Source organism: Molossus molossus, unplaced genomic scaffold (genome assembly GCF_014108415.1).
Source record: "Molossus molossus isolate mMolMol1 unplaced genomic scaffold, mMolMol1.p scaffold_m16_p_16, whole genome shotgun sequence".
Lineage (NCBI taxonomy): Eukaryota > Metazoa > Chordata > Mammalia > Chiroptera > Molossidae > Molossus > Molossus molossus.
Genome location: NW_023425351.1, coordinates 41,716,817 through 41,740,624, shown reverse-complemented (window position 1 = coordinate 41,740,624; position 23,808 = coordinate 41,716,817). Strand labels below are relative to the sequence as shown.

Below are 23,808 nucleotides of genomic sequence, written 5' to 3'. Positions count from 1 at the left end.
GTGGTTCAGAGAGACCCGGGTTCAGTTCCCACTAAGGGTATGTATCTCGGTTGCAGTTTGTCCCTGGCCCCAGTTGGGGTCGTGTGGGTGGCAGCTAGTTAATGTGTCTCTCTCACATCAATATGTCTCTTTCTCTCTCCCTCCTACTCTATCTGAAGATAAATGCAAAGATGTCCTCGGGTGAGAATAAAAAAATAAAAAAAGTAATTGCTTTTTTTTTGGTCTTGATTCTTCTTGAACCTTGTGCAGTGTTTACTTGTGACCCATCATCTTCTCCAAGAACTGCTCTCCTCCCTGCTGCCTCGGTTTGTTTTCCCTGTTTCTCCTCTTCCTCTCTGGCTATTTCATCTCAGACTCTTGACAGTTCCTTCTTATCTTCTGCTAACCATGCTTACCTATTCATGCTAAATATTCCTCCAGTGTTTTCTAGGGTGACCTCATTGCCTACCCCACCATCATCCTTTAGAAGGACTTCCAAATCCACACCTACATTTTCTTCCCAGGCCCCTTCTGAGCTGCAGATCTATGTTCCTGTCTGCCCACTGATTACTTATCCTGCCTGGATGTCCCATAGGTTCTTCAAATGTAACATCTCAAAAACTGAACTCAGTATCTTCTCTCCTAACTCACTACTCTCTTATATTGGAAGGCTCCCCTTGCCCCTGCCCTCCATAAGCCTTTAGGACTGGGCTCCCCGACTCAGAGTAGCCTTCCTCAGTCCACCATACTTTGTGTCTCTGCCTACCTCATTGTGACTTCCTACTTATTCTTCATACCCACTCCGTTAACTATCATCGTTGTCATCAATCAAATCTGAGAACTAGAAGGACTTGTTGATAGCCTAGACTTGGAGTCCTACCAACACATTGTTATTCTTTGCCTATAGGCAAAACGAATTCTTCATCCAGTGAGAAGAGGGACACATAGTTTATGACCAGAAATTAATAGCCTAAATTGAATCCTATGGAGATTAAAGATGCATCAAGACTTGTTTTGGGGGAATAAACAGCATTGTCTGATAGTGATGTATCTTATACTGTTTTAACTCCAGAGAAAACATTTTAAAAAAATAAAACTACTTTTGATATACCTTATATTTCCACCCCCCCAAAAAAAAACAACTTCTAAAATTAATTGCATTTTCCAAAGTGAACTCTTAAATTCATTCATTCATTTATTCACTGATTCATTCAATTTATTAGTCACCCTGGGTAAAGAGAGGAATTTCTGTAGCAGGAATTTCACAGTCCTGAGAGAGACCCATAGTCCCATAAAATAATGAAAGTATATTTGAAATTAAATGCCACCAAAATATGTAAATAATTCCAGATATTTATGATAGACTAAAATAAACCTTTAATAAAGTCACATTTGAATATCTCTATTGGCATTAGACTCTGAGGGAAATAGATCTATATTATCTTAGTTTGAAATTTAACCTGTTATATGTTACATCTCTAAAGATCAGAAGTTATCAGTTATATACTAAGATCTTAAACTAAAGTTTGGTTTGGTTTAAATCTGTTAAACACCTAAGTAATTAATACTTAATCCTTGGATGTGGCAGATTCTGTGCTTTTTCTGCAAACCATGACTGCAAAAATCATAAGTACAGTAATTAAACTATTCTTTGGCCCTGGCCGGATGACTCGGTTGGAGTGTCATCCCATACAACAAAAAGGTTGTGGGTTCGATTCCCAGTCAGGACACATACCTAGATTGCAGGTTTGATCCCCAGTCGGGGCGTGTACGGGAGGCAATCTTTCTTTCTCTCCCTCTCCCCCTTCCTCTCTCTCTACAAGCAATAACACATATCCTTGGGTGAGGAGTAAAAAAACTCTTCTTTAGAGTGTCATCCATCTAATTGTGTGTTACACTGAGTATGAAAGCAGGGCCTGCAGTGCCTTTCAGACCTGATTAAAAAGCTAACAAAAATGAATATAAATATTTAAAGTCTGAAGAAGTTTTATATTTCTCAAATGGGACTGTAAACTTGCATTACAGACTGGCTGATAGCGCCTCCTGTCTCGCGGGTTCACCTGCACCAGGTGGATATCTGTTTCACCGTGAGGCCTGCAGGAAGGGCCGGCCTCAGACAGGCCCGGAGCCTGTCCTCTGAGCTGCTTCTCTTTGGGGTGGGAAGAGATGTGAGAAACCTGGGTCCACTGGCCAGTAAAGAATGAAGGGCCCTTTGCTCCCCCACGGAAACAGCCTTTCTTCGCCTATATTCATAGAGGAGTAGTCCTACCTGGTGCTTGCCAAAAAGCAAAGCAAACAATCTGAGTGGATTTTCAAGGTCAAACTAGCCTGGAGAGATGCTGTGTAACACGGCCCCCTCTGTTAGCATGTAAAAAACTAGAAGTACTTTAGGAAAGAGACCCCGAATTTTGTTAATCCTGCATGCCCCCAGCCTCTGTGACCTCGGAGCCCTTTTCTGGAAAGACCTTTAGTTGATTAACACCTATTAGCTGGGTCTGCAGACCCACCTGAGGAAATGCAGCCCTAGGCCTCAATTACTTCACGCTCCTTGGCAGGCTTGACTGTAGTCTCTTTGCCCACCCATATTTTCCAACCGACTATTCAAACTGAAACCTCGGTTTCAAGCATAGAATCCTTCACAAAACAGTCTGCTTGGTGCTCATTTTCTCGCTGCCAGACGAAAATTAAATCAGCAGAAGCAGGGGCCGAGTTTGTCATTTAGTGTAATTATCTACCCCAAAGCGATTAGCAAAACAGCCTTTCTAGCAAAGCTGCTTTAAAACCCACCACCAGGTGTGAAAAACCTGAATGGAGAAAACCGAGTTTGTAAGACCTCGTATCTATTGCCTGAGGTCCGTTTGCTCTGCTGTCTGAATGCCGTCAGGTCAGCTCGTAGGTCCCCTGGGCTCACTTCTGCAGTAGCAGTCGCCAGCCCTCACCGAGCAGGCTGACCTGTCCCTGCCTCCGACTACATTCTGTCCTTTACCTGCACAGCAGCCCTGGACATCGGCAGATGGGAAACCTGAGGCAGGGAGGTTCAGTAACTGGCCCCAGGTCACATACACACAAAGACAGAGCCACCAGGCAGTCCACTCCCCGCGCACACTGCCGTCACCTCACTGAGCAGGCTCATGAAAGCTGACCTCGAGGATCAGATCTCCGTCCAGACTTGGCCTTAGAGAGAATCTTTGCAGAGCTCATTGCTCTCTCTCTTTTTTTTTTTAATTGATTATTTTAGAGAGAGAGGAAGGGAGAGGGAGAGAGAAATATCAATGTGAGAGATAACATACATCAATTGGTTGTCTCCCATACGTATCCCAACCAGGGATCGAACCCACAACCTGGGCATGTGCCCTGATTGAGAATCAAACTGGTGACCTTTTGGTGCATGGCACGACATCAGCCAACTGAGTCACACCAGCCAGGGCAGAGCTCATGTCTTTTGGACCAGGAAGTTATATCAAAGAAAGAACTCAAGAGAAGATGAGGTGAACGGAGGCTCAGATTTTCATACTGAAAGTGGGGCATCCGTGGAGAAATTATGTATATCGCTCTTGTCCCAGCATCCCATGACCTGCCAGTGCTCTTTTGACCACTGAAAACTGGGCGACAGTGTCTTTCAATCTAATCCGATTAGAGAGCCAATCCAGAAAACCCAGAAGCAATTCCGAAAACTCATCCTGAACATTCTGGAGCTCTGGAAAGGCTTCAGGCACCAAAACCTATCAATCTCTTATTGCTTCCATAACAGACTGTTGCAAACTCAATGGCTGAAAACAGCACACGTGTATTCACTCACAGTGTCGGAGGTCAGAAGTCCAGCACAGGTCACACTGGACTGAAATCAAGGTTAGCGGCAGGGCTGTATTCCTTGCTGGTGCCTCTAGGGGGGATCCGTCTCCTTCTCCAGCTTCTAAAGGCCACCAGCTGGGAAGGTTCTCTGCTTTTAAAGCCTCTGTGATTACACTGGGCCCACCTGGATAACCCAGGCCTCCCCCCATCTCAAGTCATAGCCTTCCATCAGCAAAGCCCCTCTGCCATGTAAAATAATATATACAAAAGTTCCAGAGATTAGGACATGGACATTTTAGGGAGCCATTATTCTGCCCACCAGAGCTACATAACCCCTCCGAGCCTTGGTTTCCCCGTCTGTAAAATGGGGATAATAAGAGGGCCTACTCCAAAGGTGGTTGTGAAGACTCAATGAATTAGCACCAGAAATCATCTAGTGAGCGCGCAGGAAGGGCTGTTACTATGTCTGACCTCTGAGATAGCAGCAACCCACAGAAATCACAGCTTCTTTGATACTGATATTTTCAGAGAGGGGGAGAAATGCCGCTAGAAAAAAATAACATGAATTCATCATGCTGCTTGACTATTTTATTCCTGGGAGCTCTGTGATATTTTGCCACCAGACAGAACCCAGGGCAGCTGCAGCCATTCTGTGAATAAAAGGAACTCCTGTTCTATTTACCTGAAGCCTCGGAGGTGGAATTTACAAAAAGTCATACATTATTCTTTTAGACTTGATAACTACCCTCATCACCCCCTGCCCCCAAAAAATCAATATGCCCCGTGTTAGCGTGGGAAGAGCCGCCATCTGTCAGTGAATACTGGGGTCCTGTGTCATGTGAGGAGCAGAAACCTGCGGCTGAGCAAAGACCAAGCCAAGAGGGACGTTCCTGCGAACAGGGATGAGTCGTACAAAGGTTGGGACACCCAGGGTTTGATGGCAGCTTTCGGGAAGGCAGAGATAGGAGTGTAATAGCTTCTGCAGTGCTGCGTGATTGAGCCAAAGGCCAGGCAAATGCGTCTGATAAGGAAGAGTTAAAATCATTGGTTTAGTTTACCAGGAAAAGAAGACTAAGGAATGGCTTAATTTTCCATATTAGATGGAAAGATTATTAAATGAAGAAGATTTGGTCCTGCCGCTTTCCGTGCCCACAGAGGATTAAAGGAAAAAACAAGCCAACAAGCAAAACCTTGAGTGCAAACAGCGGAGACTTATGTCGGCGTAGAGAGGGCCCCGCAGGTGCAGCCGGCCCCGAAAGCGGTGAAGCCGTGACTCGGGTCATTTTTAAGGAAAAAAAAAATACTAGTGTTGGTATTTTTACTTGTCTGGTGTCAGAAAAGTAAACATTCATATTTATTATCTCAGTTCATGGACACTGTCTCTTTGAAAGAAAAACAGAGTGGCTTCAGGTAATCTTAAGGACCGCCCAAAATAAAAAAGTTAAAATAAAATTGAGAACTCAAACTTAGAGTTTTCTTAAAGGTATGAAATTTTTAGACATTCAGTCAATTAATTGAACCTTCAGTTTATTAGACATTAGGTCTGTCTTTTGGCATGTTGTTCATAATAAATTTGAGGTATAATTTACTCATTAATTTCCTAAATACTTACCGAGTGACAGAACAAAGTGGCAAACGGCAGAAAAGGTCCCTGTTCTCCTGGAGCTGGTGCGCTAGTGGGGGAGACAGGCAGGGAGCACACCTGATGTGGACGAGAAGCATGACCGATGACGATGAGATGCTCACAGGAGCCACCTGCAGTCCGGGGTGAGAGAGGATGACTGGGTGGCTTGTCAGATCAGAGTGGTCTGGGAAGAACTCTCACAGGAGGTGACGTTTAAGCTGAGAGCTGAGTGACTAGAAGCAGCCGCTGTGCGAAGATCAGGGAGAGAGCTCCCAGGCAGCACCATTAGCGCAAAGGCCCAAAGGCAGGAGCAGTCTGAGGACGGCCAGGGACGAGGGAGGGGAAAGGCCACCTGAGGCTGGCGCAGGCTGGACCACAGGTGAGGTCAGAGAAGTCTGCTGGGGCTTTATGATCCAGGAGGGAGGTGGATTCTAGTCTTAATGTGATAATAAGCCGTGGGAGATGTAAGCAAAGGAATGGCTGGATCTAATTTATATTTTTACTACATGTATCATCCTGGATGAATCTCGTAAACATAATCCACGGTGGAAAAAAAGCAAGCAAGTGAAAGCAATATGACCCCACTTGTATAAAGCCCAAACATATGCAAAAATGAACAGGGTATTATTTGTGGATACATAGAAATGTGATAAACTGTAAAGAAAATGAATGGGAAACACAAAGTTCAGTGCAGTGGTTCCTGGGGAGGTCGTAGGAGAGAGGAGGCAAAGCGGGGAGGGGCACACAGCAGACTTCAAAGGTATTGGTTGGTTCTATTTCTTAAGTTAGGGGCACATGAGTGCTTGTCCTGTCACTGTAAATATCTGATATGTATATCATATGTATTCTCTATGAATAAAATACTTTATTATCCAGACTGTGTTTTTAAATGATTCCTCTGGCTACTGAATGGCTGGATTGTAGAGAGGCAAGAGTAAGATCAGAGATGAATGGGAAGCTATTGCAGTGGTCAGGGCGTGGCAGAAAGTGAGGGAAAGGAAGGAGTGTGGTGATGTCACCTTCTGAGGAGGTGAAGACTCCAGGAAGAACAGGTAGGGAAGGTAAATACCGTGTGATGTGGCTATCAAACATGCATGTGGAAATGTCTAGTAGAGAGCTGGGTAAATGAGACTGGAGTTGCAGGGAGGTCAGGTCTGGAGATCTGAATTCTGGCAACATTGGCATGTGGGTAATGTTAAAGCTTTGGGTCTGGGCAGCTGAGGTTTCTTATATTGTTCCCATGTATTTATAATTGTCGTTAGGAACTCTCGTCACCTCACCCTCAACTCTCATATGAGAACTTGCAAAATCAAAGACGTGTGATATTCTGAAGACTGTATAGAATAACTTACACTTTATTCTTTTTATCTTTTTTTGTTTCTAGATTTTAGAAATATTCATTTTCTGCATTCTCCTATATTTCTATAAAAGAAAAGGAATTAAGCACATTATGATTCTACTAACCCTGGTGGCACTTCTAGGTAAGGATATACTTTGTTTCCTAATTTTCTAATCCAGTCATAAAAGATTTGAAGGAAAATACTTGAGCATTCTATTCCTTTCTCATTGTTTTTACTTTTCAACTCTGATCTATAGAAAGCAACCAAGTCTCAATTATGCAAACTATACTTTGTATGTCTGTTACTACAATTGATTTATACTCAATTCTGTAAAAAATATATTTAGCAATTTTTGCTTTGGGGTCATTTTATTTGCTTTCTGACAACCCAAAGAATTTTTTTCTTAGTTAATAATTGAGAAGTATAAAAATAAATTCTCAAGACCTATCCTGTTTACATTGTTAGACTTTTAAATATGGCTAATATGAAAAATAAATGTAAGCATATGGTTTTCTTATATACATTTCTTTCATTCATTGTTTACCTACTCATTTCTTTTTTTCCCCCCAGAGGCACCTGGCACCCTATAAGATTAAAAACTGATGCTTAGATAAGTCCACTATATATTTCTCTCTCTCTCTCTCTCTCTCTCTCTCTCACACACACACACACACACACACACACACACACACACACATACTTTCATATATCTCAACACTAGAAAATCTTACTAATCATTTGGAAAATTCCTTTTTTAAAAAAATTTATTTACAATTCTGTCTTTGCCTCTTCTTTGCCAATAAGATGAACTATACATTATGTGGTATTTGCTGACTTTGTACCTTGTACTTATACTGTAACTGATGCAACAAAAGCCAAACTTGTGAGATGGGTGCTAGAGAGAAGGAAAGCAGTTTATTCAGGTGCTGTGACCTGAGAAGATGGCGGACTCCTGTTCTCAAAAACCACTTCAACATCTCAGTGCAGGCAGAGGTTTTTACTGGGAGGGAGAGGGAAAGCAAAACAAAGAAATCAGGGGGAGGGGATTTGAAAGTTCTCTACATGTAAGTCAGCACAATCCACTTCGATGATTATCTCGAAACTGGTCAAGCGGAGGTCTGGTTTTTATGGTTGCGAATCAGCAAGTCTCCCGGAGCCAGAATGTCCGGTTGCTGGAGTCAGCCTCCTTCCCCGAAGCTAGTTCCTGTAATATGCTCAAAAGGCTCTTAGCGATTTATGGCAGGCATGACAAACCAGGCCTTTGTTTGAAGGCCTACATCCTGTTCCCTGATTTGGAGAGAAGCATTGTTCATTATATGTTATTTAATTAAGAAGTTTATTTTGTCGGCTAGAATAAAATTTCATGTATCCTCTGTAACAGTATCACAGGGGCAGGTTGCAGCCACCATGTCATTGTGGTTCTGGAGTTTTCGTTTTTCCATTTCACCAGCTAGTTCTGTCCTTTGAACAGAAAGATTTGTATTTATGATAGATACTTATAGAAACAAATTTACTCTCTACCATAGTTCAGTATGCTGTTGGTCAGAAGAATAGAAAGGGAACTTTATGTTTGTTTTCTTCTAAATTACCAGATAGGGAGAAACAAAAGCAAACAACTAAGAGATAAAGATGTACATTATATAGGAAAATATTGAAGGAAAAGAGAAATCTAAATAGGAAAGATAACAGATTAAGAGCATACATATCAGTTATGAGTATACATGAGAATGGGGTTAGTTTACCCAGTAAAAAAGAAAGATCCCCAAATGGACTTCATAAAATTTCCCAAATGGATTTTTAAAAAGATTCTGAAACGGTGTCCATCCAGTTCGCTGTGGTTCGGTTCCATGAGAGTTAGCAAATAGCACCTCTTCTGGCGGGCCCTTGTTAGTGGTAAAATATTTCGACTTCATTCATACATGTCATCTAAAAGAAGATAATTCAGATTGAAAGTAAAAGCAGGAGATCACCATATTACTATCTAAGGTAAAATCAAGGCAGAAGCCTTACGTGCAACAAAGGATCCCGGAGGTTTCCGTTCACCTTTGGTTGCTCATCATGGCAGGATGGGGATTGGGAGGAGGAGGCACCAGCTGACATGCTCAGGAGCCGGGCAGCAGCTGTTTCTAAAACGGTGTTAACAGAAATGTAAGCGTAGGAGACTTCGCTTAGCTCGTGGGAGATACGTAGACAGAAAAATATGTAAAGATAGAGAAACTGAATACCTAAGTTTGATCTGGCAGCTCTAATATTGAACTCTAAATCCTGAAAACAAGAAATACCAAATTTGATCATATAACTGGCCACAAAGAAATCCTTGATGAATTCCAGGAAATTGAAATAATACAGACCACATTCTCAGATCACGGCAAAGTAAAAACAGAAAATAATAACAAAAATAGAAAGCAGTAAAAGCATACGACCTGGAGATGTTAACACTATTAAACTGCAGCTGAGCCAAAGTAGAAACCAAGATTTCATGGCAGTGTATATTTTTTAAGTTATTGTGAAAACATTTAATATTAAACCTATAGTTTATAACTAAAACTGTATTCAGAAGAAAATTTATTGTTTTAAATGTAAGTCGATCAGTCACTCAACCTAAGAAGGGGAAAACACTGAAAATCTTAAACACCAAGTCGGCCAAATATTTTCCCAACAAAATGGGTTTATTCAGGAACAACAAAGAATTGCAACCTGGAACAGGCAGCCACGTTCAAGTCCCATAAAAAAGCGGAGAGGAAACTCTTTTCCGGAGGGAAGAGGAGGTGGAAGGATGTTCCACTTTTACGGAGAGTTCTCCATGCTTCATGACCATGACAGCTCCCACCTCGGCCTCCCTACTTTATTTTAAATCAGGTTTCTGTTCACAAACTTATTTTATTAAAATAAAGCCGAGACAAGCAGAAAGGAACGATGAATAAAGATAAAGGGAAGAAAACAGAAATGGAACGGGTTGATAAATCCAAGAATCAGTCCTTAAAAGATAATAAAATAGATCTACCATAAGAAAAAAAGGGGGAAATCTCAAATACCTAAGATTAGAAATCATATATATATATGTGGAAGATAAATAGAAAAACTTGAATAAACTTTATTTTTAAGTGAAAATAACTATGGAGGGGAAACAGAGGAGTTTTAAGAAAGCTATATCCTAAAAAGAACTAAGCCTAGCTAGACTTTCTTTGACTTTCATCTTAGAAGGTAATGTCTGTAAATCTTTAAGAACATATAATTTTTAAGGATATTTTTTTTTCTTGATTTTTTTAGAGAGCGAGGAAAGGAGAGAGAGATATATAGAAACATGGATGAGAGAGAACATCGATTGACCGCCTCCTGCAGGCCCCCCACTGGGGATTTGGCCCACAACCTGGGAATCAAACTGGCGACCTCTTGGTGCAGGGGTCAATGCTCAACCACTGAGCCACACCGGCTGAGCAAGAACATATTATTCTAATGTTGTTCAAACGATTTGGGGACATGAGAAGAAAGCTTTCACTTTCTTTTTTAACATAAATACAGATCCCAACTATCACAAATAAAGAATACTGTGAACTAATGTCCCTACTGAATATTGATGTAAAAATCTCAAATAAAAACTTACAAGTAGGATCCAGGCAAATAACACTTCATGACCAGTGGTGTTAATGAAACCAGTTCTTTCCTTTGTAACACTTGCAATAATGTTTGCTTACATATTCTACTTAATGGTATAGAAAATACTTAATGGCAATGGAAAAAATGTTCCTAATTTGTACATACTGTATGGTTCACATATTACAATATATATTCATAGTCAGAGATAGAAAAATAACTACAAAAAAATTTCCCAAATGTTAGAAATAATTTGGAAATGAGTGTTGAAATTACAAGTGATTTTCATTTTTCTTTCCAGGCTTTTCTGCATTTTCCAAATTTTCTTAAATGAACATGTATACTTTTCTATTTTAAAAATTATTCATAATCCCAGTGCCTAGAAATAACCACTGATAAAATCTTGATGTAGTTTTTCCTAGCCTTTTTTCTGTGTATACATAAGTACTATTTATATATATATATTAGAATGAGACTGCATTGCAATTCTGTATTTCCACCTGTCCTCATCAACCACCCTCCCCACCACCAAAAAAATCTTAGAACTTGATACCAGTCTAGACATAACTTTCAGAGTTATAATAAATAGTGATTAATCAGTTGGTGATTGTGCCTGGTTTGAAAATATCATGATTAATTTTAGCAACTAATAGTTGGTTTAGCTGTTTAACAAAGAATTCCAATTTTGTTCTTATTTTGTGTGTAAGTATCATTTAACATCAGATGGCGGTTGAATTAGAAGATTTGTAAAATCAGATGACCCTGAAGGGCCTTTGCAATCCCGAGGTTCTGGGGCTAATGGAAGTGTGTCCAGCTGCTTCTGCGTCAGTGATCCCTTTGGGAAGCCAGGCTGTGGACCGTCCCCACACTGTGCCCTGATTACAAGCAAAGTCTTTGGGAGGAAATCAAGATCCCTCAACAACTAACCTGACAAACTTCACCCATCAAGTGATACACCTCTCAATGGACACTTACTATTCTTAGATTTGCTGAGATATGACTATTGTCATAATCTGTAGATAATATATAAAAGGATCAGGACAAAAGACATTTTAAAATGAAGAAGTGCTCAGTTGTAAGGGCCTCTTTGTTCCGATTGGGTGTTTGTTCTTAGAATTTATCACCGGGTCTCCCCTGGTAGCTATGACTTCTAACACAAAGAAAATGCCTAATTTGAAAGGGTGTCCTAGTACCCTTCGAGTTAAAGTATATTTTCAGTTTTTGGAAAAGGAGATTATGGAACACGTTTCCTGGTTGGAACACGTCACCTGCTATTTTAAACACATAATATATATGTATAAAATCACCTTTTCAAAGCCAAAAGGCATAAAGTTCAGATATATTGATGAGATATCAACAGCAACAAAAACAGTTTTTCTCCTTCACGTTGCCTTTGACTTATATTTGGTTTTATGTAAACCTTATTTTTTAATGTTTCTGGTTTCAGCTAATTTATGGAATCATAGGTAACAGCAATTTCAAGGGACTTAGGACAAAAAGAGAACATTGTCATCTTCCCACAGAAACATGGTGTTTCCAGAAAATGCTTTCATATTATTATAACCTTGTCAAGTCACTTTTTCTTCAGTGCTATTTGGAACCTAAGAACAACATGTTCCCATGTGGCAGGTTCCTCTTTCGCACAGAAAATGAGTAGACAGGCTCATTAAATCTTAGATTTATGATTGACTCTGGGAATGAATACTCAGCTCTGGTCCCACTTCCTATTAGTGTCTTCTTTAAAAAATATCTTTAATGAAACTTCTAGGCATGTATTAATGAAGGGTTCATACATAAACTAAGTACAACTCTTAGTATACTCACAGAGCGAGTTGCTTTTCTCTTCCCAGTCTTCTCATCTATTTGGCTTTAACCTTTTCAATATAGCTTAACAGTTATTTTCCCATTAATGTCACAAGGAAATCTCATTTTTGTTATCTCCTCCCTTCATTGTTTTCTACTTTCCCATTTATTAGTAATTATGACCTCGGTAGCATCCTTTCAGCAGTTACGGCTGGAAAATAAGCATGTTGCTCCAAAGATAAAAAGCACATCACACAGCAGACCTGTAGCTGGTAGAAGCAGCTCTGAAGTCCAGTCCAGCTTGAACAGCAGGGCTACTGCTCAGAATCTTCCTGCTTAAAGCATAATTGGGGTATTTACTACTGTACCATGTAAACATAAGATATTTATTTGTAATTCTACCTCAGGTATGTATTTTATTTGTGTTCCTTTTTTTTGTTTTTCAGCCTCATTGACTGTTATTTCAGTAAAAGCTGTCTCAGGCATGATCGCTTTTTCTGTGACGGATAAAATGCAACTAACTTATCCCATTTTCTACATAATGTTTATCATCATGATAGCATCTTGTGTTTTCCAAGTCAAGTAAGTTAGCTTCTATACCCTCACCCGTCTTTCAACATCCCTTGTGCTTCTCCGGGCATCAATCTTTATTGGCTTCAGATGATAATTAAAATTAGGTGCAACTGATTCGGAAGGGTGAAGGGTCTACAGCTTATCCTCAGCTAACATGCCTTGCAATAGCCTTCACATCCAATAAGAAGTTTTTACTGAGCATTGCCTTCACATCTAGTGATTTCTAAAGTGCAGCCATAATCCAGCTAAGTGCACTTTGATACTTTCCTGATGCTGTTCTGCTTGTAATTAATATCCATCGTACACAGGTTGTCATTAGCAATAAATCAAAGGGGCAGGTCCACATCCAGGATTTCATTCTAAGTATAGGAAATACATGAACCCTTCACCTTCACTTCTTAGCTCATGCTCATTAATTGCCCAGAGATGGACAAAACCAGACGTTTGGCCGGGAGGGAAATCCTTTCCCCAGAACTTTGCATCTTTGGCCAGAATTTGCTTCATACCCTAGGGACTGAGGAGTGATTGTTTTATGTTTCTCTTGGGGCCTAATAGTGGTGACATGGAACATTTTTAATTTCTGCTCTTCTCTACCCACCCCCACCATCTGCTCCGATCGCTTCCTCGCCATTTCACATTGAATATGCCTTTGCCTGCGAGACTCTCTTGAGTGAACCAGAAAGTTTTCTGTTTACCCCCAAATGCTATGCAGAGCCACCATCCCAGTGCCAGAAAGGAAGTCAGAGCTCAAACACGGGAAGAGCCTGGTTCCTTCCTTAGGTCCTAGTAGTAAAGTCTTCATTGTCCTGGTTTGGCTGCAGGCCCTGTAACAAGGAGTGTGGACAGTTACTGGAGAAGCCCAGTGTTTTGTCACTGTTTCACTAGTCATTTCCTTATAAGACAGAGTGTGTTTCTAATACTTGAATCTTGCTGTTTTTGTCTCATCTCTTTCTTCTTCTGAATCAATCACTGCTGCTCTACTACCCTTTAGAAGTCATTCTCTTTAAACTATGCTTTATGCTTTTTTTTTTTTTTTTTTTATCCTCACCCGAGGATATTTTCCATTTTTTGTACAGATAGAGTGGGAGGGAGAGAGAGGAAGGAGAGAGAGAGAAACATCGACGTGAAGGGACACATCGAGTGGCTGCCACCCGCACAACCAACCAGGGCTGGGGACAAACTGCAACCGAAGTACGTGCCCTTAGCGGGAACCGAACCCGGGTCTCTCCGGACCGCAGGCCGACGCTCTAACCGCTGAGCCAAACTGGCCAGGGCTATGCATTATGCTTTTAAGAGACAGATACAATCGAAGGTGAACTGCTTTCTTATCACCTTGTCTCAATCCTTGCATCTCTCACACTAGAACTATGTGGCTTTGAGCCCTGGCTGCCATTACAACTACCTGGAGAGGTTTGAGTATGCATGTATATGTGCCTACAGGGTGGGGCGAAACTAAGTCTACAGTTGTGAGTACACGAAACAGTTTGTTCTTGTATTATTCTTTATCAATTATTGTATTTTCCATACAAACAACTGTAACCCTTATTTGCCACACTCTGTATATGTATACACGTATGCATGCATGCACAGACACACCTGGGCTCTGCCCACACAAAATTGTTTTTTAGTTGCTCGAGAATAGGACCTCAGCACTAGTGCTCTTTGGAAGCAGCCAGGCGATGTCAGCGCAAGGCGATGCTTTAGAAAGCGGTCTCGTCCCTGGCCAGGCGGCAGTGTGGGAACCTGAATTACGTTGGTGGCCAAAGTGAGAGGCTGAGTTCCCACATGTGCTCTGCAGCTGGGGTCCTAAGCATTGTTTTTGAAACATTAAACATTCCTTTACTTCTCCATCTTCTTTCTTGGCACGTGGCATGTCAATGCATAGCTATACTATTCCCTAGATATGATATTTAACAGATTCGAGGGTCTACCGTAATGAATCAGCCGCAGTGTGATACCGGTCCAGCAGCTTGAATTGCTTCCAACTCAAACTTCTGTGGCCTCAGAATATGATTAATTGCTTTTCATTGTTACTGTTGTTGGTTTAAACAGACCATAAAACCTGACATCTGATCTCATACATCAGATGCATATAAGCTATGACTGCTGATTGGAAATGCCCTTTCACTGCACTTCCTCTCCCTTTGTAGTCGTAGCTAAAGAACATGCATTTCTCGATGTTACTGTTAACTTGTTGCTGAGCATCTCTTAGAGCCAGGGCTTCAGGAAGTGCCTTCTGCTCTAGGTTCCTGCATCAAGCCACGAAACTCTACAATACAGCCGTGGTGGTGCCAGTCAACCACGTTTTCTTTACAACCAGTGCTATCATTGCAGGTGAGTCTTGGCTTTCTGTGCATAGGTGTTCTACCCCCACCACTAACATGGGAGCAAATCAAGGAATCCTTGGGTTGTGGGATCTGTGTAGCCCATATCCTGCCAGCCTCCACCCCGTGTCTGAATTTCCTCCATCACATCCTCGAGGACAGGTTTTTCCACTTTGTGTGAAAGACAGCTCAGCCCCATTTTAGATTACTGTAATTATTTAGAGTTCTAGTTATTAGAAAATGTTTCCTTATATTGGACTGAAATTAGCCTCCCTGTGAATTCAAGACACTCATCTCAGTTCTGCTTTCTGGAGTCTTCTCCTGCCAGCCCTTCTGGTAGTCAGAGCAGCGGAAGGGTCCTCTTGTCTTTGGGCCAAACATCCCCAGTCCCATGCTCTCCCCTCTCTGGCCTTTACCACCTTGCCAGGGAGTGGGGTCCCAAACTGAATCCAGTGGTCCAGGGAAGGCCAGACAGAGGAGAACAGAAACTACTACGTTTGCTGTTCTGGCCTCTATTTTTCTACTGTTACATTCTTTTATTTTTATGGGCAATTTTAATTTTTTTAATTTTTTATTTTCTTAATTTTTTTCTTTATTGATTTGAGAGAGGAAAGAAGAGGGGGAGAGAGAGATGGAAACATCAATGAGAGAGAACATCAATTGGCCGCCTCCTGCATGCCCCCCACTGGGGATCCGACCCACAACCCAGGCATGTGCCCTGACCAAGAATCAAACCAGTGACCTCCTGGTGCATGAGTCGATGCTCAGCCACTGAGCTACAATGGCCAGGCATTTTCTGGGTAATTTTTTAAATATGTCAGACACAATAGTGTTTTTTTAAAGAGTATGAAATTGAAACTTCTTTCAAACCAAAATACAGTAGATTCAGGTGTATCACTCCTAAGTTTGGTACTGGTGTGCCCTAGTTCTTTGGTTTATTGGACAAATGCACCACCTTCTCATAGTGAGACTTCATTTCCTATTGCAAAATGTATGTATTTTGGAGGTAATTAGGGATTATCTGTTTCCTAATTGGCTCATCATTTTGTTTCATGGCAAACAATGTGACTGCCAGTGGGCAACTTTTAAAAGTAACTAATACATTTTCTGTTTTTCAAAATTGAGCCATATTTTTAAAGAGAAATATTATATCCAAGGACATCTATTTTTAGCATTTCATGCCTATTGACAAAAGAAGAGAAATTTGCACATTTGTGTGCCCTAGAATTATTTAAAAAGAAACGAGGTCAAAAAGAGTTATAGATATGACACACAGCCTAATGGTTAATATGAATGTGCTAAAGATATATTTTTTTAAATGTAGTTCCCTTCAAAAGAAGTTTTTGTAGGAGGACCCACAGGCGTGGACCTCAATATTGAGCACACAGAGTAACTATTTGATGTCACTGAAGTGATGAATGGAGGTGAAGCTTCTTGACTAACTTCTCCTCTTTGTCCCCATTGAAAAGTATATAATTATGATACCATATTTTGCCTACTAACTTAGTAGAGTTTTTTGTGTGCAATAACCAGGCTGACAAGGCTGCAGTATCACAGGCACCTTCCTGGAGTTTTGGGGAGCATACTACCACCGTCCTAGAACCGAGTTGCATAGTTTTTTTTTTAAGCCTCACCCGAGGATATATTTTCCATTTTTTTGTACAGATAGAGTGGGAGGGAGAGAGAGGAAGGGAGAGAGAGAGAGAGAAACATCGACGTGAAGGGACACATCGAGTGGCTGCCACCCGCACGACCAACCAGGGCCGGGGACAAACTGCAACCGAAGTACGTGCCCTTAGCGGGAACCGAACCCGGGTCTCTCCGGACCGCAGGCCGATGCTCTAACCGCTGAGCCAAACTGGCCAGGGCGAGTTGCATAGTTTTTATCAAAAAAACCTTTAAAAATGTTTCTATTCCTTGTTCTTACTACTCTACAACAGCAAACAACCCAATTTAAAAAATGGGCATAGGACTTGAATAGACATCTCTCCAAAGATGTACAGATGGACAACAAGCACATGCAAAGATACTCAACATCACTAATCACTAGAGAAATGCAAATCAAAATCATGAGGAGATACTATCTATTTATATCCATTAAGATGGCTACTAGCCCTGGCTGGTTTGGCTCAGCGGTTGGAGCGTCCGCCTGCGGTCCGGAGAGACCCGGGTTCGGTTCCCGCTAAGGGCATGTACCTCGGTTGCAGTTTGTCCCCGGCCCTGGTTGGTCGTGCTGGTGGCAGCCACTCGATGTGTCCCTTTCACATCGATGTTTCCCTCTCTCTCTCTTCCTCTCTCTCCCTCCCACTCTATCTGTACAAAAAATGGAAAAATGTCCTCGGGTGAGGATAAAAAAAAAAAAAAAAAAAGATGGCTACTAGTAAAAACCGTAACACAGAAAATAACAAGTGTTGATGAGGATGTAGAAAAATTGTAACTCTAGTGCGCTGCTGGTGGGAATGTAAGTGGAGTAGCCCTCTGGCAATTTGGGTGTATGTTTAAAAGAACTGAAAGCAGGGACTCCAACAGATATTTGTATGCCTAGTTCATAGCAGCATGAGTCACAGTAGCCAAAGGGTGGGAGCAACCCAGGTGTCTGTCTACAGATGAATGGATAAAGAAAATGCGGTCTGTACATACAATGAGATAAGAAATATGTATATACCAGCCTCAGAAATGAAGGAAAGTCTGACACATGCTACAACATAGATAAACCTTGAGGACATTATGCTTAGGGAAATAAGGCAGCATAAAAAGATTCCTATATGATTGCATTTATACGAGGTATCTGGAATAGTCAAACTGATAATAATGGGAAATGGAATGGTGAGTGCCAGGAGCTGGGGGCAGAGGAAATGGGGAGCTATTATTGTTTAACACGTGTAGAACTTCAGTTTTGCATGATGACGAAATCCTGGAGGTTGGTTACACAGCAATGTGAATATACTTAACACAACTGAACTGCAAATTTAAAAATGGTTAGGATGGCCCTGGCCAGTTTGGCTCTGCGGTTAGAGCACTGGCCCAAGGACTGAGGGATCAAGGGTTTGATTCCTGGTCAAGGGCACGTATCTGGGTTGCAGGTTCGATCCCCGGCCCCGATTGGGGTCATGCAGGAGGCAACCAATAGATGTGTGTGTCTCTCTCTCCCCCCCCCCCCTCCCTTCCACTCCATCTAAAAATTAATAGAAAAAATATCCCCGGGTAAGGATTAGCAACAACAAAACTGGTTAGGACACTAAATTCTATGTTATGTGAATTTTACTACAATTCTAAAAAAAGAAAATGCTCCACTCTTTAAAACAGAAATTCCACTTCAAGCAACAAAAAAAATCCTAAAATTCTGGGGGAAAATGTGTACAAAGTAGTTTATTGATACTTTACTAAAGAAAAAAAAAATTGAAACAACTTAAAATATCCTTAGAGAAATGAGTATTGTTCATCAGCTTATTAAATAACATGAAATCATTAAAATGGTTACAAGGAAGTCGAACTGTTCAGAAAATATTCATTAGACTTGGACATGGTCTCTTCCTGTAAGCAGTGTGTTCTCTAGGTGAGGGGACCGGCTTCAGACTGAGCGTCCTTGCGTATAGGACTTTGGCTTGTTCTCCATGGTGTCTGCAGCACTGAGAACAGTGGCTGGCACATAAGACTCTCAATAAATATTTGTCAGCCAGCTAGCAAGGCTGACATCACACCACAAAGATTTAATTTCAGGTAATGTATAATTTAGAGATGTCTTATTTAATAAAAATTCTATGAAGGCTTTGGGATCTTAGACCAAGAAGAAATCATTGAGACCAACAAGGAGAGAAAAAAAGCTCCTTAGAGTAAATGACACATTGATGTGTTCCTTTACCCAAAGGGAATATCGGAAAAGGATATGGGACAGGGGGTTGGCAGTGGGCAATGGGGTTGGGGTAGCATGTCCGATGCTCTAGTATTCTCCAGTGCCTCAGTGAGCATGTGCAGACCAACAGACCACGGGACACTGCCAAAAGTGACGGAATGGGCAGCAGCTGCCCTCCAAGGTGAGTGCTATGTCCAAGGCCCCCGAGTCTTCCCAGACTGTCAGGTTAGGCTTGCTGACCCCTGGCCTAAAACTGCAGGTGGGAAATGTCACTAGAGTTTTGTTTTCATGCACATGCCACTCAGACATATCCTGGACTGGGTAAGAAATTTCTATTTGCAAAAGTTATTTCAATTGTGTTGATTTTATAATAATGATGCTCACATTATATAAAGTCTACAAACCTATGTTCTTTTTGAAATCATTGAAAATGTAACTATGGTATGCAAAGATTTTTAAACTAAGCTACTGAATGTGCATTTTAAGGCTACCTATATTAGAAAAATATGTATACAGTAGTCCCCCCTTATCCACAGGGCTACCTTCCAAGACCCCTATTGGATGCCTGAAATCGAAGATAGTAGCAAACCCTATATACACCATTTTTTCCTATACATACATACCTTTTCAATTAGAAGGAAGCATTTTGTGGCTTCTCTTTTGCATTTTTGAATTGCCAGCATTACAACTCATGCTCTTTGGGGCCATTATTAAGTAAAATAAGGGTGACTTGAACACAGGCATGGCACTACCACAATAGTCAGTCTGATAGCCAAACAGCTGCTAAGTAACAGGCGGGGAGTATATACCGCATGGACATTCTGGACAGAGGGATAACTCATGTCCTGAGGGTGTGGGGTTTCATCACGCGACTCAGGACAGCATGCAATTTAAAACTTATGAATTGCTTATTTCTGGAATTTTTCATTTAATATTTTTGGACCAAAGTTGACTGTGGGTAACTGAAACCACAGAACGTGAAACCGAGGATAAAGGGGGTCTCCTATATTAACATAATTCGCAAAACAGTGTGTAGCTATTGTAAATATTCTTACCCTAAAATTACTTTTGTCTTCCGTTCCTGTTATAGGTATCACGTTTTATAAGGAATTCTTTGGTGCAGCTTTTCTCACAACATTTATATATTTTTTTGGGTGAGTCTCAGCGGTGGTAAGGTATACAAAATTCTATTACTTTTTTTTTTTTTTAATCCTCATCCAAGGATATTTTTCTATTGATTTACAGATAGAGTGGGAGGGAGGGAGGGAGACCCAACCAGGTTCGGGGATTGAACCTGCAACCAAGGTATGTGCCCTTGACCAGGAATCGAACCTGCAACTCTGTGGTCTGTGGACTGGCACTCTAACTGCTGCGCTGAACCAGCCAAGGCCAAAATTTTATTACTTTTATGTAGGATTTTTGGCATTGTACCTGGGGCATAGAAAACTGGAAAATAATATAAGAAACAACCATTTCCTGAGCTCCTAAAGGGAACATTTTCCAATTTAACTCCCTACCCAAGGCTGTGTCTTTGACTTTGTTACTTAGGTATCTGAGGGTTCTGAAACACTGGGAATTTTCAGTTCCAGCCAAAGTCAAGATAAACCCACTGGCTCCTAAAGCTGTTTCATGGCCTTTTCATACTATATCAGACCTGCCTTGCCCTTGGGAACCCCTAGGTTAAAGATCATTCAGGGAACCATGGATACCTCTAGGGTCACCTAGAATAAAAGACCAAGATGGGCAGATCTCATTTTGGACTTAATGACACCAGAGTGGTAACATCCCTTTTCTGGGTCTGGGTGCTTAGCTTTAACCCTTGATTGCTGGGCATCATTGCTGACTCCTTGCAGAGAACAGAACTTGGACAGAGTATCACCACTGTATAGGATCTTCCGCTGGTTCCAAATGGCAGTCCATTAATGCTTAGCTGATTGTTGATCTGGTATTCTGCATGATCGTTGTTATGCGAACTTGAGCCCAGACTACTTTCAGCATAGAAAACCATCTATCTTGGAAATTCAATTTCATAAGATATTTGGGCAAGGCTAAACTTTTGGGATCTGGAAACTGTGACTATTCTTATGGCCAAGGACAACTAAATTTCTTAGAAAATTAAAAAATAAATTATTTTTTTGCTTGTGTTGCATGCCAGTAATGGGTCTGGGCCTGCATGGATAGAAAATGAGACCTAATGTCTACCCAAAGGGTTTAGAGCCTGAATTAGTCTCCAGATGGTAAAAACCTGGGGCAGAGATTTATTGGAAGCTCTCCAGGGCTTGGTTCTGAGGACAAATATTATTGGCTGCAGCAATTAAGACAAGTTTTAGGCAGCTTACCATGAGAAACAGAGAGAACAAAACCTGTGGAATTTATGCCATCGTGTAGAATGTGGAGCTCAGTTACTTAATACTGTGAGTTGTTTCAGCATTCTGTGTTAATATTATTCTACAGGTGTTTTCTGTCATTCCTTGGTGTGTTTTTGGTCACAAGAAATCGAGAAAAGGAACATCTGCCACAGTCTTACATTGATTTTGGAAATATTCCTGGTAAAACTGTGTATTCTTTCATTTATAATAGAAAATGTTATCCTCATAAATTGATAGTTGCTGGTATTGTTTTGGGTGTTAAATTAATATAAAACATACTTCTTCTTATCTCCAAAAAATATACACTCAGTGATAATACCAGAGGTGATGTGTTAACCGTAAATGTCAATAATCATTTATTTGGATGTCGAGTTTGCCCAGAGGACTGGAGATGTAAGAGAACTGGCCCTGTTCTCTCGATTTGGGTGATGTTGCAAACTTCCTCTGTGAGTTTCCTTAAATTGGCAAAGAGTCAGAAAGGAACAGGAAGGGCTTCCAGCAGCAGCCCCGATGCTCAGGGAGCCTTTGAGGAAATATCTACAGACAGAGGCCAGGCTGCCAAGGAACAGTGTTCCTGGGAAGGCTGCGGTGGCCTGTGCGCTGTGGCCAAGAGTGACATTCTTCCCAGACACCAGAGCATGAGTAGCTTCTTCCCTCCCCCTTCTCTCACTCATCCTGGTCGGTTTAACACGCATCATCTCTCCAGTCGGTTCTCCACTCTCGCTCGCTGTGGTCATGTAGACAACGGAGGCAACGTCCAGAACACAGGAAACACCCCGATGTGTCCTCCCCCGCCCACCACCCTCAACAGTCTCCAGCTTTGCTAGGGATTGGAGGTGACCTATAGGTGTCTAGACAGGAGTAGTGACGTTCTCACAGGTTCCTCCACCATTCTGTTAGGACCAGGCCTTTGAAGCAAAAACCATGAAAGCCTGCGCCCTAGACGGAGAGGATATGGCCGTGTGAATTGTGTCCTCTTTCCCGTTTGAGGCTGCTGAGAGGCCAAGAGCATCCAGGGTCAGAATCGGCATCCGTGGCAAGGGTACGCGGTATAGGTGACCTGTGTGGTTAGTTCTTTGGTAGGAAATGAAGTGTACTTATTTTTAACCCTCTTTCTCATTTCACAAAGCCCCATATCTGGGATTAAGAACAGCTTAGAAGCCACTATGAAAAGCTGTTTTTCCATGTTGTTACGTGTGTTAGACTCAACATGGAAAAGGAGACAGGACACTGGGGAGAAAGCTTTGGAGATGAGCGAATGCTTCGTGTTAACCTGCCGGCTGCCCCGCCTGATTTCCACGCACAGCGCGGCGGCGTGGCGGGGAGACGCCCTCTCACCTGGGCAGGGCTGGTCACTTACGCAGGGACCTGGAGTTGCCAGGGCCTTTTCCCCCTTGACATTTTTCTCTTCTGTTTAGAGGTTGGCCACATAGTATCAAAAAAGAGAGTAAAATGTGGCCTAGATAGAGGAGAACTTGTTAGGACTTATTCTTCTACGAGAGCTCCAAAGAGTGTGTGTGTGTGTGATGATTATCTCCGCAGGGGAACGAAAGCTGGATAAAATACAACCAGATTCAAACGGCTTATCCTATGGAACTCTGCCTGATGGAAGTGACCCAACAAAGAGCCCGAGTGGAGGGAAGAAAGAGGTCTGAAGTGCCCGGAGGGATGGCTGCCGGCCTGTTATTCGATACCGCCTCTTAGAAACTGCACATGTTCAATTTGTGTCAGCAGCTATTTGTCGCTGACATGTGCGAGCGCTCATGCCAGTTCTTCCCCGCCCCGCTCCTGGGGACGCGCAGGCCTCCCTAAGCTGTGGCCGTCGAATGTTCTCGTGGAATGTAGCTTGAAGTGCCCCCCACACCGTGGACCTCTCGCTGGTGATCAGCTGGCCAGCTGGGTCTTCCCCGAGCCTGGCTGCCCGCGCAGGGATGTCGCAGAGAACACGCCCAGACACCCGGCTGTACGCACGCTGCTTCTCCGGCCGCCCAGATGTCAGTATGTCCGTCACTCTGCTTTAGAGACACTTGACCTCCCAGCCTTACTCCTGAAGCAAAGGCTTGAGCGCATTCATTTATTCAAAGTATTTTCTTAATCGGCCCATAAAGAACTCACTTTTCTGTTCCTAAATGAGAACGGTGAGTCATCTTTTCTGAAAACTAGTCCTACTATAACCCTCCTTTAAAAATTAAGGGTGGCCCGGCTGGTGTGGTTCAGTGGATTGAGCATCGTCTCATGGACTGAGAGGTCCCAGTTCAATTCACGGTCAGGGCACATGCCTGGGTTGTGGGTTTGATCCCCAGTAAGGGGCGTGCAGGAGGCAGCCAATCAATTGTTCTCTCTCACATCAATGTTTTTATCTCTCCCTTCCTCTCTCTCTAAATCAATAAAAACATGTTTAAAAATTAAGGGTGTCTGCCTTGGCTGATGTTGCTTAGTGATTAGAGCATCGGCCCACACACCAAAGGGTCACAGGTTTGATTCCTGGTCAAGGCCAGGTACCTGAGTTGCAGGTCAATCCCTGGCCCCTATTGGGTGTGTGGGGAAGGCAACCAAT

The 23,808-nt window shown here is 42.1% G+C and overlaps 1 protein-coding gene across 1 annotated transcript in view; it reads left to right on the top strand.

The window, feature by feature from the left end:
- The window catches only part of NIPAL2 (NIPA like domain containing 2), a 91,476-nt gene extending 68,019 nt beyond the window's left edge, over positions 1-23,457 (top strand). The window contains exons 6-11 of the mRNA XM_036264152.1: positions 6,780-6,876; positions 12,579-12,714; positions 14,951-15,039; positions 19,973-20,036; positions 21,337-21,431; positions 22,794-23,457. Coding sequence (XP_036120045.1) covers positions 6,780-6,876; positions 12,579-12,714; positions 14,951-15,039; positions 19,973-20,036; positions 21,337-21,431; positions 22,794-22,906 — 594 coding nt within the window. The 3' untranslated portion in view covers positions 22,907-23,457. The remainder of the gene's footprint in view (positions 1-6,779; positions 6,877-12,578; positions 12,715-14,950; positions 15,040-19,972; positions 20,037-21,336; positions 21,432-22,793) is intronic.
- Positions 23,458-23,808: the final 351 nt, after the last annotated feature.